General features: G+C 46.2%; 1 protein-coding gene across 5 annotated transcripts in view; it reads right to left on the reverse strand.

Moving 5' to 3' along the window:
• SPTBN1 (spectrin beta, non-erythrocytic 1) overlaps positions 1–13,844 on the reverse strand; it is a 115,912-nt gene that overhangs the window by 6,010 nt on the left and 96,058 nt on the right. For all 5 annotated transcript variants that reach the window (XM_058021590.1, XM_058021591.1, XM_058021593.1 and 2 more), the window contains exons 23-32: positions 13,336–13,614; positions 12,112–12,242; positions 10,625–10,829; positions 10,145–10,519; positions 8,204–8,448; positions 7,723–7,861; positions 6,746–6,830; positions 6,029–6,225; positions 4,923–5,029; positions 4,331–4,394 (exon numbers count right to left, since the gene is read on the reverse strand). In XM_058021590.1, the coding sequence (XP_057877573.1) occupies positions 4,331–4,394; positions 4,923–5,029; positions 6,029–6,225; positions 6,746–6,830; positions 7,723–7,861; positions 8,204–8,448; positions 10,145–10,519; positions 10,625–10,829; positions 12,112–12,242; positions 13,336–13,614 (1,827 nt within the window). The remainder of the gene's footprint in view (positions 1–4,330; positions 4,395–4,922; positions 5,030–6,028; positions 6,226–6,745; positions 6,831–7,722; positions 7,862–8,203; positions 8,449–10,144; positions 10,520–10,624; positions 10,830–12,111; positions 12,243–13,335; positions 13,615–13,844) is intronic.

The following is a 13,844-nucleotide window of genomic DNA, read 5'->3' on the forward strand; positions in this document are numbered from 1 at the left end:
ATCCCAGTTAGGATATTGGATCGTAAAGACAAGGGGAATGAGGTCACGTGTCAATTGATCGAGGTCTGGTTCAGACTGGCGTTATTAGGTGGATTGGATTTTGGTTAAAGGAACTGAAAACCACCACAGTCACACAGCATCACACAGCTATTTACCCCCAAACAAAGACAGAACCAAGGCCTTGCCCATCACTTGCTTTGTTGGTCGCGTTGCCTGGCGCACTGGGATCGATAGCCTAGAGAGCAGCCGTGTTTCCAGCAGCTCTCACTGGTCAAGCTGGCGACGTCTTCAGGAGCCATTCATCCAAAAATCATTTAAATTGGAATCCTAATGGCTATAAGCTTTTGAAATGCAGCTTGGTCCCAGTTTTTTTTTTTTGTTTTCTTGTACCATTACTTTGACGTGTAGAGCCGTTGGTAGCAGCTCAGGAGTTACACAACCAGTGTGTAGTATTATTATTAGCAAGTTACTAAAGCTCAGTGCTGCTAATGCTCTAGTAGATTACAAACATTCTGGACTGGTTTTATGCAGACAAGCAGGTTTTTGTGAATGGCACAATAATTAGACATTCCTACTTCTGCACATGGCCTGGACAAATCAAAAGCAGCCAAATTATTATGCAACGAACTCAATTTTGCCACTGTTTGCTAGAACTTCTTACACCTGCCCAGTATCCATTATTGTGCCTCACACCTTGTACCTCACCTTTGGCCTATAAAGATCTGAGTGTCAGCTTGCTCTGACCATGGGAAGGATTGGTTAACTGCCTTTAGCAACCTAAACCTCCAGAGTACAGACACTACTACACCCTTAAACAGGGAGAGAATCACAGCTCACATTGCACTTCAGTCAGATCTGGTTTACCCTGTCCCTAAATACACATAGCCTTACACTGCCTCTCCACAATTAGGATCAATCTAAGCCATCAACCCTCACTACTTGTACCCAAATCTCAAAGTATAACAAAAGTGTTGCATTAAAGTGGGGGAGAGGGTAAATAGATGAGGCTGAAGTTTATCCAAACACAGCCAGAACACAGGTAGTGGAATGAACAACCCCTGAGTCACCATTCATCACCCGTGTCAACCACCCATGGCCCATAGAGCCCTTCAAGAACAAGGAGAGCTTTGCACACCTTTCTGTCCAGTGACAGCTCCTGAACCTCAAACTCCACTTTGCTGCTGGCTGGAGCCCTGTCTGAGGGACCTGACACCTCTTATCAGCACTGAGGAATCACACAGCCCACAGGAACTCATCTCCACAGCTTAAATAAACTCTCCAGAAATACCTGGCCCCTGCACTGACACAGAAAGCAGCGCATTTGCTGGAGCAGTACCAGCCAGATGTGAAAACAGAACTGCTTTGGGGGTACCTAGAACCCCTCACCTGAGGTTAATCAAACCAGTTTCAAACCAGCAGCCGCTGCACAGCTGCTCAACAGATTTTATGGGAAACAATATGGAATTCGGTGCTGCAACCCTGTGACTTTGAGAAGTAACTGCCAACTTTAATTACATCATCAGTCCTGCACCTTCTACATCAAATTCTACCAGTTGTAAAAGGGCTATGAAAAGCTTTTCTGACGCTCTTTCAGGTTTTATTTCCTTTCACGTGTTATCTACAATTAACAGAAAACAAGCAAAATAAATCATGAACAGCTCTACAAAGGATGTGTCATGAAAACGGAGAGAAAACGGGAGCTGAACACACTTCAATGGAAACATGCGTGGGGCATGCGGAGACAACGCCACGGAGGACAAACAGCAACAGCAAACTCCTGTTACAACACAACAGGTCTCTGTACATGATACAGTTCTCTCAGTGGGGCCTGAGGGGTTAGTTGGAAGTGCTTTAGTGGCTACAGGCTACTCTGGAACTCTTTAAAGCAGGACTGGGACATGCAACAAGACAGGTGGTGACAATGACACAGGTGCCCCTTTGGATTCGCAGTGCTTGAAGCAACATCTGCTCAGTTCATGGACTCAAGGCTCTGCCCCACAGCTGAAGAACCAGATGATTTGCCTGCTTACAAGGCAAAGAGATGCCAACCTCTAGGCTGTTCTGTCAAAAGGACCTTCCTAATGCCTTTAGCCAGACCCACAGGCTGCAATAAATAGGTGAAATCCTACTCTTCTAGTTCCTGAAATGATGACCTTAATCAATGACTTACTTTTTCTTCATCATCATAAAAGTGGAATTTTTATGTAAGTGTACTAATACAAATTTTAAAAATCTATCTCTATAAATTCCTTCTACAGACTACTTTTTTCACCAAAATACATGTGAAGGCTCTGCAGATGGTGGAGTCTGAAGCTACAGCTATCCTGCCCTGGGAACTGACACACTTTCGAGGAACAGGGCAGCCACCAGAGCATCCCCATAAATTCACATGGAATTTTTAAAAGCATTAAGAAGCTATATGTTGTTATCCTGACAAAAGAAAAAAACAAAAAAACAAAACATGCATCATGAAGTGGAAAGACAAAAGTACAGTTACTGAGGCACATCCTTTCAATCACCGCTCTCGGCTCACAAGCTCAGCCCACACAGAACAATCCAGCTGCACTGCTCAGCCAGTTGTCAGAAACCAAAATTCTGACCAACAGCAGCACATCTTGTGCCTCACTGACACAGCTCTGTACACCCAAGGTACTGCAACACAGGACTCCACAAAGTGAGCTTGGAAGTTCTCATGGAAGACTGAAGTGCAGATGGCAAAGATGAACATGGAAATGCATCATGTAGCATGGCAATAAAATAAAACTTCAAAAGAAGCAAACAGGTGATGTATAAGGCTGTGCTAACCAACAAGATGATTATCTGGAATGTGCTTGAAGATCACCTCACATTCCCTGCCACAACTGTAGAGAATTTATAAACATTAGAATGTACAACAGCTCACTTCAGGACTGAATGCTAAAGAAGAACCAAAAGGTTTTATTTCCAGAAAGAGAAAGGTGGAACTGCTGTGTACTGGGGAGCATTGGCAGAGTCTGTGTGCAGACTCAGATCTAACTAGGATGGGCTTCTTAAAGCCAAGTTTGTGCTGAAAGGCATTTCCTGCCAGAGCCCTGGGCTGGGACTCGTGTTTGCTCTGCAGCACTGCCTGATATGCACAGATCCCAGCCTGCCAGGAGCCTTTCCTGCACTGAATGTGACCCCAGAGAGCCAGGCTCAGCAACAAAGGGAAGTGTCCTTTCACTCAAAGCATTAACTGAAACAAGGAGGCTCTGCAGGAAGGGGGAGGGAGGGGAGCCAGATCCAGCTCCAGTGTTGCCTTAACTCCAGGGACATTTACTGGCATTGTCATGGCTGCACGTGAGGATTCTTGGCATGCATCCTGACTCCACTGGGACACCCCTGTCAAGAAGGAGCAAGTAAGGCATGGAGCATTCATTCTGCACCTATGTAAAATAAAGAGCTGGGATCTTGGACAGTGTATTTTATTTAGTTTGTAAAGGAAAGCATCACATCCTCTCCCCAAGGGGTTACACCCTACTCTCATTTACATCCCTGCCTCTCTGGAGCCCAGAAATAGAATTGCTGTGGTGCCACCTGGACAGGACTGAGGCCAAATGGGGCCCCAACACAGCAAGATCACAACCTTGCACGAGGACTAAACTCCCAGATAAATCTAGATACTGGTTTTGAATGGTTTATTTCATGTTTATTTGTCTCTGTAGTCAATGAGTCCATTCTGCATGGAATGTTATACAAACTAACCTTAAGGCTTTTATTTGTCCACAGTCACACTCCCCCCCGCTCCCAGCCCTTCCTGCCCAGCTCACTCATGTGGATTATCTTTGGCCTGGTACATAACTCTTGCTAATGCAGCTGATTTAATAAAGTTGCCGTGCTGAGACCTGTTAGTATAACTCGATGCGTCATACCTGTCAGGTCCTAGTGCTCTTCTTCATTAGGATGTAATCTCATTACATCTCAATTACTCATTTAAAGGAGGCTTTCGCTGGAAAATCTTAATGCTATTAGCGACATGAAAAACTCACAGTAAATAACATGAAATAAATGTGTCACCTTCAAGCAACTGAGTGTAAGTGAGGAGATTCAAATAAACAAAGATTAAAGTGAAGCAAATATATGTCCAAGGGGCTGCTAATTAAATAAAAGTCAACTGATGGGAAGGAAGAGAAAAGCAGCAGGGAAATCTGAAGCCAAAAGATTAAACCAGTACCAGTAAACCATACTGAAAAAAGGTTTCTGTTGCTGCAAGTGATTCTGTGGCTCACAGTCCAGACCACGAGCGGTCATTGGCTGTCCGTCTGCTAATAAAGTTTTTGTAGTTTTGGTAGGTTTGGGAGCGGTAACTAACCCGTGGAGATTCCTGGTCTGAGGGCAAACCGTTTTGGGAAACTTGTTCTCCTTTTGTCCCATCCCTGTTGGAGAGAGGAAAAAGAAAAGAAATTGTATAAGATTCTTGGAAGTCACTCACCTCGTTCAACAAAATGAGATTTTCTTACAGAATATTCATTTAAGAAATCTAAGCATGTTCCTAAAATCCTCTGGCCCAACTGAATAAATCCAATGTGAAGTGAGATTTAACCAGACTTTACTGACAATTACCTTACAAATAAACCTCCTCCTATCACATAAGCAGTTTCTAAATGGCTTAAAATCTGTAAATGATGCTCATTGAAGAAAAAAGCCAAGTTGGTTCAGGAACTGCAGTTCATGCCCCAGAGGACAAAAGCAGCATTCCCACTTTTGGGCCAGGGATGCCTCAGCAGTGACAACTGGAAAATGGGAACTTGGCATGGAATTCAGGGGATTGGGAGAGGTCCTGTCCCCATAAACCACCAAGCCTCCTAACAAGGGTCATGTTACAAACCCATACAAGCTCCTCTCCTTTCACAGCACATTTTCAGCCCAAGGGTTCCCCAAGGGAAGAGCAGAGTCCAGCTCACCATTGCTGCTGGGAGTCTCCATCCTCTGCAACCTTGGGCTCCGGAGTGGGCGGCTGCCTCTTCCGCTCCTCCTCTTCTTGCTGCCGACGCACCTCCAGCAGCTCCAGCTGGGAGAGGAAACATTTCTTATTTAAAAACACTGCTCATTTTTGTGGGGTGTTCTAGAAACTAGCAACAGCTCTGTATGTTTTTCTGGAACTTTACTGAAATTGAAGTAAATGGGGATAAAATTTGAAGGCATCAGGCCTTAAAAGAGTTTGTGGCACTGAATTTGTCAGGGAGGGCACAAGCATCAGAACCTCTGTTAGCAGCTCTCCAGTGGCCATGTCTGTTTTCCTACTCATCCTATTAGAACAACACCCAAACAAACAACAAAACAGCCCAAGTTATTAAAATATCCAAAAGTGACACCTTCTTGTCTGCTTGCCAAACACAGAAGTAAAATGTTTCCTGTCTGAATCCCTGAAATCACCCATCTCCATAAAACCAGCCTGATTTGTGAAGATGCTGAGAAACTCCAGTTCCTTTTGTCTGCAGCTGTGACACTCAGTGTGTGTGAAAACGCAGGCCACTTCAACTGTAGTGTCTAAAGCCAAATTGTTCTCCAAATATGGTAAAATGCTCTCCAAGCATCAATGACTGACACTGCAGTTGCGTTCAAATTGGAGTTTGGGGTTTCTTTTTCTCATTGTGTCTTCCTAGAGGACAATACAGCCTTGCACTGGAGCAGTCACAACACAACAAACATCACTGTCACTGCTCCCTTCCTACCACTGTCATCTTTAACCAAAAATAACTGGCCAGCTAATACAGCAGAGGGCTGGAGCCAACTGTTCAGCTCTGAAATTTCCTTCTGGATCATCACTCCCAGGCCTGAGACAGCTCCTGTTGACTCTTAAGGTCATTTATCATTTAAGCTTTTTCCTTGGAGGTTGTTGAGTTCCAATTAATCAAAGAGGGTTTTTAGTATGGCTGGAAATATGAAACTTCAGGCTCTGTGTGGCTGGCTGAGGTCAATCAACAAACACCAAGAAATGAAGAACAAGTTGGTGATTCTGGGAGCTGTTCCAAAGCAGCAGGAATGGCCAGGGGGTTCAGACACTCACCGTGGTCAGTCTCTCCAGCGCTGCAAACCTCTCGTCCCAGGTGGCCGCGGATTTCTCAAACGCTTCGTGCCGCTTGATCAACTTCTCCACCTCGTCCACACTCTGCCCAATCTCACGGCTGGACAGGTAGGGCTCCTGGCCCAGCAGCCAGGCCTCAGCCACACTTGCATCTCTGGAGAACTGGTGCACCTCCAAAACTGAGCAGAGAGGGCACAGGGGTCAGTGCCATTAATGTCACAAAGATGAGCACTGTGGTAGCTTTGGGATTTATCTAAAACCCAGCTCAGGGAACAAAGTCCATGCACTTGGCTAAGTATTCCCCTGAGCTAAGTTCAGTGAAACTGGTCACTGCAAAGACAGATATTTCTCCTATTGGCTTTGCATTTTGCAAATTTAGGGTGTTTTTTTGTTCTAATCTGGTGTAACCTACTATTTTCAGCATAGAAACTGGAATGTGACGCCTGCAAATACAGTAGAGCTACTGCATCAAGTTCCAAGTTTGATCATACAGAGCAAGACCTTTGGTGGGGGTTTCTTGGTTTCAAATTCATTATTTAACAACAAACAGGTGTGAACCTTGCAGCTATTCCAGCACAAACACACTTCCAAGCGCTGTAACAAAAGTGAGGAGCTGCAGGTTTTTTTCAATGCTCGGAAAGGCACAATGCAGAAAGTTAAATATGGCCCATCCCAAAAGAAATCCAAGGGTGTCCTTACTCAGTCTGAGCCACTCCCATCTGTCTTCCCATTTGTCAATCATTTCTTTTCTCTTTTCTGTCAGCTGCAGGAGCTTTTCCTTGATCTGGATGGAGAGCAGAGAGCAGGGCTGTTACACAAGCACCAGGCAGCAATTCCCCCCAACCCTGCACTGACAGACACTGCACAAATTCCTCAGGAAGTGACTTCACCGTGCAAACAACAGCTGTTTTTCTCTTCCAAGTATAAATAAATGTGACATTTCCATTAAAATATCACATTTGCATAAGCATTCAGTGTCTGTTAAAAGCTACAGCACACAGAGTATTTGATAAAAGGGTGTAATGGGCAAACAAATGTAAATAGTGCAATCAGGCACTGAATATTCTGCCCTTTTCCAGTGAATAATGCAAAATAATAATAATAATGCTGTTCGGGACTGCTGCAGAAGCTCTCCCCTTCCTGAGAGGGAAGTGCCTCAAAATGTTTGATTACCTTTCCTTCCCCAAAGAGAGGCAGGAGAAGCAAGGGCTGAGCCTCTATCCTGTGGCCTGGACACCTCAGAAAATAAATCAAGGCTTTCAGCAGTTGGATATGGTTCTCTTAATATTCCTTGAATTTAGTCCCTACACAACAAACATTTTCCTGCTCATTCCCCTAGCAGGCCTCTCCACAGCATTCCATTTCCCCTGCAGGAAGTTCAGGCTGTCTCACAGCTGCCTCTGCCCTTGCTTAAGGAAGATTCCTTTCCATCCCAGAGCCATTCTCTGCAGAATGGAATGCATCAACTTTGCATTTTCTGGGCTGAAAATGACACTTTAAATCTTGATGTCACCTCTGTTACCCACCATGAATTGCCAGAGTGAGGTCATACCCTGATTTCCCAACAGCACATAAGTGCATTGTCCCTAAGGTGACACTTGTCATTACTCTGTGGGTGACACAGGGCAGGTTTCTCCCTTGTGAAGAACCATGGCTGTGTGCAGGGAGCACGGTACCTCCTCAGATGCATAGTGTTTCCTGGCCAGCAGAGACTTGCCAAGCTCAATGCACGTAGTGAAGCTGTCATTTCGGGCATCAATTTCTGCTTTGATCCCCTGGTGATTGTTCATGAGCAGTTCCACAGATGAAACATCCCTAAAATGAGCAGAAACACAGATTTCAGATTCAACAGCTGCTACATTTCCAAACTGACCCACAACTCCAGATGGAAAAAATTGATTCCTAGATTGTCTTTGTAGTTCAGGAAACCTTTCCCAAGGAACAGCACCATTCTGGCCTGAATCAGAGATCAAATAACCCCGGTGTGAGACCAAATCTCTCTGGGTACAATTTTCCATGGCAATTATTCCAGCAGCCACCCACCCACATGAGCAAGTTGCTGCAGCAGCAGACTCTGAAAGCCACTCTCAATGATACAGAGGTTCCTCAGGTGAGCTGCAGCCTTATCTCTGGATGGAGAAGGATGCCTTGCCTTACCTTGGCTTTTCCTGGGCTTCTATCTGCCGGATAACATCTTCCATCCAGAGCATGAGGTCCCGAACCATGCTGAAGAAGCGGAATTTGTCTCCTGTGTCCACCAGCCTCACCCTGCGGCCCTCACAGGCATCCAGCAGTGCCTTCCACGCCTCCAGGACCTCGTTCTCCCTCTTCTGGATGTCATCAGCCTTGTCCCCGGCGTAGGCAGCCTGGAGGCGTGCTGCATCCTCCTGCAGCTGTCGCACCTGCAGCAGGGTGGGACAGACACAGCCATGGTGGGTGTGTGACTCCTGAGTCACAGCTACAGGGACACTTATCTGCTAATTTATCACCTGAGGGGCCTCCTAAAGTCACTGCAAATGGATTTGGTCTGTTCACACTAGAAAGATCTGTGCTATTAGTGAGCCAGTATTATCCCTCAGAGAACACTGGAGGGCCAAGGGACCCCCAAAATAGCAAAGATTTGCCCCTGCCTGAACTCCCTGTGAGACACAGTGCCAAAGGCAAGTGTCTGTTACATGCCAGGGCAAATGGGGACCATTTTCATCATCTAATTCCCTTCCTCTCATAAAAGGGACAAAAACACCTGGGAACTCAGTGTCCAAACCACTACTGCAGCTGATAGAGGTTATTTTTCAAAAATGTAGATAATGACTTCAAAGAGAAGAAAACGTGGAAATGTCAAGAACCTTCTACTATTAGAAATCTTTTCCTTTCAAACACTGTCCTGGGATGGCAAATGCTAATTCCTGACTGTTTTCCATATTTTGCAAGCCAGAAAACATTCCATTAGCTTTTGTCTAATAATTAATTTCTTTTTAACATCAAATCAACAGCCTTCTACCTACAGGCACAGAGACCTCTCTCAAAATGATCCACCTTGGTGCTCTGGCTGTTTCACCCAGAAATTATCCTAAGTGCCCTCTCCATAGCTCTGTGCTGTGATTACATATTCCTTCACTTAGGTCTTGATTATAATTACCTTTTTGAGAGACTGGGATTGATGTTTTGTGTATGTCTCACACTTTCTGTATAAAATCTACAGCTTCTGAAAGTAAAAGACCTGGAAAAGCTACTGCTTGCTCTATCTCCTTTGTTTTAGTGTAAATTGCAACATAATAGAGAATTGACTGGCAGCTCTTTCCTGACCTACTGGGATAAATACAGTCAGTTGTAATTCCTCCTTCCTTAAGCAACATGTTCTCTCCCCAAATTCTCCTTGTGGCAGCTGAATGTTGTATTTTGATTTAGAATCCCCCCTGTGCTGTATGAGCAGCTGCCACCTTCTTGGCACACCTTAGCTTCAAAAATTTCAGAATTAGATCAGGTTTGGATGCTTTTAAAAATCTTAGCCTGAACTGTGGATTTTAAATCTCTTTTGCTCTCAGGACGCACCAAGAAAGGCCACATTTAATTCAGAATGCCCAGGTTCATAACCAAGACAGAAAGCCTCTGTGTAGGTCTTTGCCTCTCAGAAAGGAAAAATAAACAGTGCCTGGCATAAAGGGTTTGACTGGGGCTTTTTGGTGTTTTTAAAAACAAAAAAACCTAAACTGATAATAAATAACCAAAATAAAACCAAACCTCAAAAAGCCAACCAGGCTTATACATTCTTTCATATTTTGTACTTTAAATCAATATAGAAACTCTCTGTCTTTCTCATTTCTTCTTCAACCGAGGACAGGAAATGGAATAACATCCAACAACTGCCAACATGTTCAGAAGCCTGTGTACTTACAGATTGCTACTTTAGATATCAACTGAACGCAATGACAGAGCAGCAGCCAGACAGATAAGGAAAGGAGGCAGGTGAGGTTATTCCCACAGCACTACACGTGGGAAGCAGCTGGCAGCACTCTGTCTCCCAGCCACAGAGAGGCCAAGGGCAGCAGCAAACTCTGCAGCTCAGCTTCCCACACCCACAGTTCACCTGCCACACACCTGGGTGCCCAGGGCCTGGATATCGTGCTCAAACGTCGTGTGCATTCTCTGTAGTGTTTCCACTGTGTTTTGGTCTCTACCGAGCTCCTCGGGCAGTTTCTTGTGTTTGTCTTGGATTCGCCCCAAGATCTCCTTGGCATCGTGGTAAAATTTGTGCAGTTCATAAGAGGCTGCGAGGATTTGTGTTCTCGTGTCGATGAGCTCCAGCAGATCCGCCCAGGCCTCGTTGAGTCCGTCCTTCCACTCGGCGATGGTGGCGGCGTCCGAGTGGCCGGAGTTGATGAGCTCGTCGGCCATGTGGTTGACAGTGTCCACCCGCTCCTGCCCGATGTTCCCGGTGTCCCGGGCGAACTCCCGGAACCGCTCCTGCAGCATCTGCAAGGCACAGCAAGAGCCTCATGCAGCGCTGTGGCTACAGGAGAGCTGAGAGAGCCAAGGCACCCCTGTGAGCAGCACCAGAGAGGCCCTCCGAGGACTCACCGTGACGTGCTCGTAGTCCTGGCCCAGCTCGTGGGACCCTGCCACCACCTCCCTCTCGGCAATCCACTGCTCCAGGTCATCCACCTCGCGGTTGAGCTGGAACAGCCGGTGCCTCTCGTCCAGCTTGCCCCTCCTCTCCTCGGCCAGGTCCTTCAGGCCCGCGTAGAGCTTGTCCACCTTGGACTGGCGCATGCTGATGCGCTCGCTGGAAAAGCAAACAGCGCTGAATCTGCGCTGCCCTTGCAAGCAAAACCCAGTGGGGAAAACTGCAGGGAATAAAAGTCCCTGGGGGTATTTAATCCACAGAATGCACGTCTGCTGCAGGCAGGAATTTGACTTGGATGTGTGGGACCAGTCCTCTGCTAGCAGAGGTGACAGCAATAGCTGGGAAGCTTGTCTGTCCTGCACTGTAAACCCCTGGCTTTAGAGAGGGGAGCTGGAATCCAGCTCTACATCACACCAGTGTCTTCTCCCAAAGCTACAGGCAGGATCTGAGCTGCTGAGGCAGGGAGCAGTTCCTTCTCAGTTAAACTCTGCTTCAGAGTTCAGCAGCACTCATGGGTTTCTTACCCCTTAAAGCTCAGCATTTGCACAAGGGATGAATATTTCTACTTGCTGTATCTTTTGCCTCTATTTTGTCTGAGCCATACAGTGCTGTCAAAGTGCCTTCCATCTGCCTTGTGAAGCTGATGATGTTATTCCAGTACTCAGGCAGCTCAGCCAGGAAATGTGCTCTCATCAGAAGCACTCATGACCACAAGAGAGTGCTTTAGAGTTAAATAACAACCTTCCACCGGAGGCAGAGTGTGTCTGGCCTAGGCCACTGCCACCTTCCAGCCTGTGCAGGCTGAGCAGTTAAATACATCAGCCTCAGAGTGGAATCAGCTTTGGAGCTGAAGCCAGTGCAAAATTCAATCTGCTGAGCTGCAGCTCTTACAGCAAAATGGTTCTTAAGCTTCCTGAGTTCTCCCTCAGGGAAAGCAATTTATGAAAAGTGAGATAAATTTACCAAAAGTAAGATGTTAATGTGCCCATGTTTAAAGCATCTGATTCTGGGCTCTGATTCTGCTGGAATCTCAAAGAGAAGAGGCAGATCTTGGGGAGCACTGCAGAAGGATTAATGACAGTGACCTTCTCTGCTGGACATTGAAGTTGGTTGGAAGAGCAGATCTGGACCTTGGCCTGAGGACTGCTCTGCCTCTGTGATGTGTGATGTTCAGCAGTGCTGCCAAGACCTGACACTGCAGCCTGCACAGGGGACAGGTCTCCAGGTGTCCAGAACCACCAGAAATCAGCAGCTGCACATACTGACCCTGTCTCTGGCCAAATCAGGGTGACACCTTGAATTGAGTGAGGCTAAACTCCTCTTCCTCTGTATGAGTCACTGAGCTACTTACTCTCTGTGGTGGTCTTTGTGTGCCAGAACCACCCAAAGGGACTGAACTCCTAAAATAACTCATGAGCCAATTAAAAATGGCAGTGAATACCTTTCTGGGTGATTATCTGCCACCAAAGTTCTGCTGGTCTTTGAAAGCTGGTGCACAGTTTCAGCATAATCTTCTACTGCTTGTTCCAAAATCTGGTGTTTCTTCAGCATGGACACTGCACTCTGTTCATCCTGTAAGGGTGACAGAAAATGACAGGAACAATTATAAGGAGCTGCTCCCAAGTACAGCTTGAAGAGAAGTCCTCCTGCCAATGGTATAGTTGATGTCACAGCAAATAGTACCCCCAGAAAGCAAAATAATGAGTGAAATAGATAATGCATCCATCCCTCTGGGGTGCAGAACAAAATTACATCAGCTGGGCACTGAGCATGTTGAGCTTCCTCTTCTATGAAGCTTTTTATGTGTTTCCACAGCACTGATGCAGGGCTCAGAAACATGGAACAGATTAAGACACACCACTTGTGAGGCATCTCAACAACAGCATGGGGCAAGGAAAAGAAATTCTACACAGTCCATGCCAATGGGTTCTCCATCAAAGTGTCTGGAGAAGTTCCAATTCAAACTTTTTATGCACTGTTATAGCTAAGAAAATCAGCCTCCTACTCTCAGTGTTAACTGATATTGTCAATAAATCTTTTCAATACAATATTTTGCATTGTGAGCTATTTGCAATAGATAAAAAGAAAACAAGCCATTTTTAATGGGAGACTGAACACCTGTGGAATGTGTTCTCCTGATATAAAGCTGAGCTTTATTTTACCAGGGCAGGAAACATGGTGCATTTATGGTGATAACAAACAAGCTCCAGCACTAACACCTCCTTGGAAAACAGGAGTTTACATTCTCTTTGGTATGGTGTGAAGCTGGGAGTCAAAGCTGATGGTCACCGGGAGTCAAGGATGTGACAGTGGCAGCTGACTGACCACCAGGCCCCGTTTCACAGCCAGGTGTGTTGTGCAGACACCCAAAACTAACAGAAAACTGGACCTAACTGGACCACACTGGCAATCCTGGCCTTGCAGTGAAGGCAAGCACAGGATTGCCCTCTGCAGTGTGAGGATGCTCCCTGGTTCCATACAGCACAGCCTGTCCTGCACACCATCAAAGATGTCAGAACAGGCAGAAGCCACCATCACCTGAAGCTTCACCAGGAAGTTACATTTGTTTATGTCACCTTTCCATAGCACCACACCAAATGATGTCACCTGCCTCACCCCAGCACAGCAATTAAAGCCAAAGTAGTGTCACTTTGGAGCTGCTCACCTTGGCTTTCTCTTCTGACATCATGTAGAGCTCCTGCTCACTCATCCAGGCCTCAGCCTCAGCTGCATCGAAGTAATACTGCTGAGCCCTGTGAGACTCCTCCAGGCGCTTGTGGCGCTTCTCCGTCTCCTCAATGAGGAGGTTCCACAGCTGCTTCAAGTCTGCAAGCCTCTGCTGGATGACTTCAGCATTGGGGCTGCTCTCTGTGATGATGTTCTGACTCCTCTCAAAAATGTCATCGATACGAGGCTGGTGACCCTGGATTTCTTTCTGAAGGGTCTACATGGGAGAAAACTGACTGATGAGAAAATGTGCAAATGAAAAGAAAATAGAAGCCAGGGGTCTTAACTCCAGAGGGGCAGCAAAACACCCACCATCAGCTCACGTGGACAACCTGGGGCTGCCACCACCTGTGGTCATGCCACAGCACCCATTGTTTTACCCCAAACATTTCCTTCCCAAATGAGTCAGCACTAAGGAGAAGTAGCAAATATGGAGCTCTAACAGCA

This window comes from Melospiza georgiana, chromosome 3 (genome assembly GCF_028018845.1).
Source record: "Melospiza georgiana isolate bMelGeo1 chromosome 3, bMelGeo1.pri, whole genome shotgun sequence".
NCBI classification, from domain to species: domain Eukaryota; kingdom Metazoa; phylum Chordata; class Aves; order Passeriformes; family Passerellidae; genus Melospiza; species Melospiza georgiana.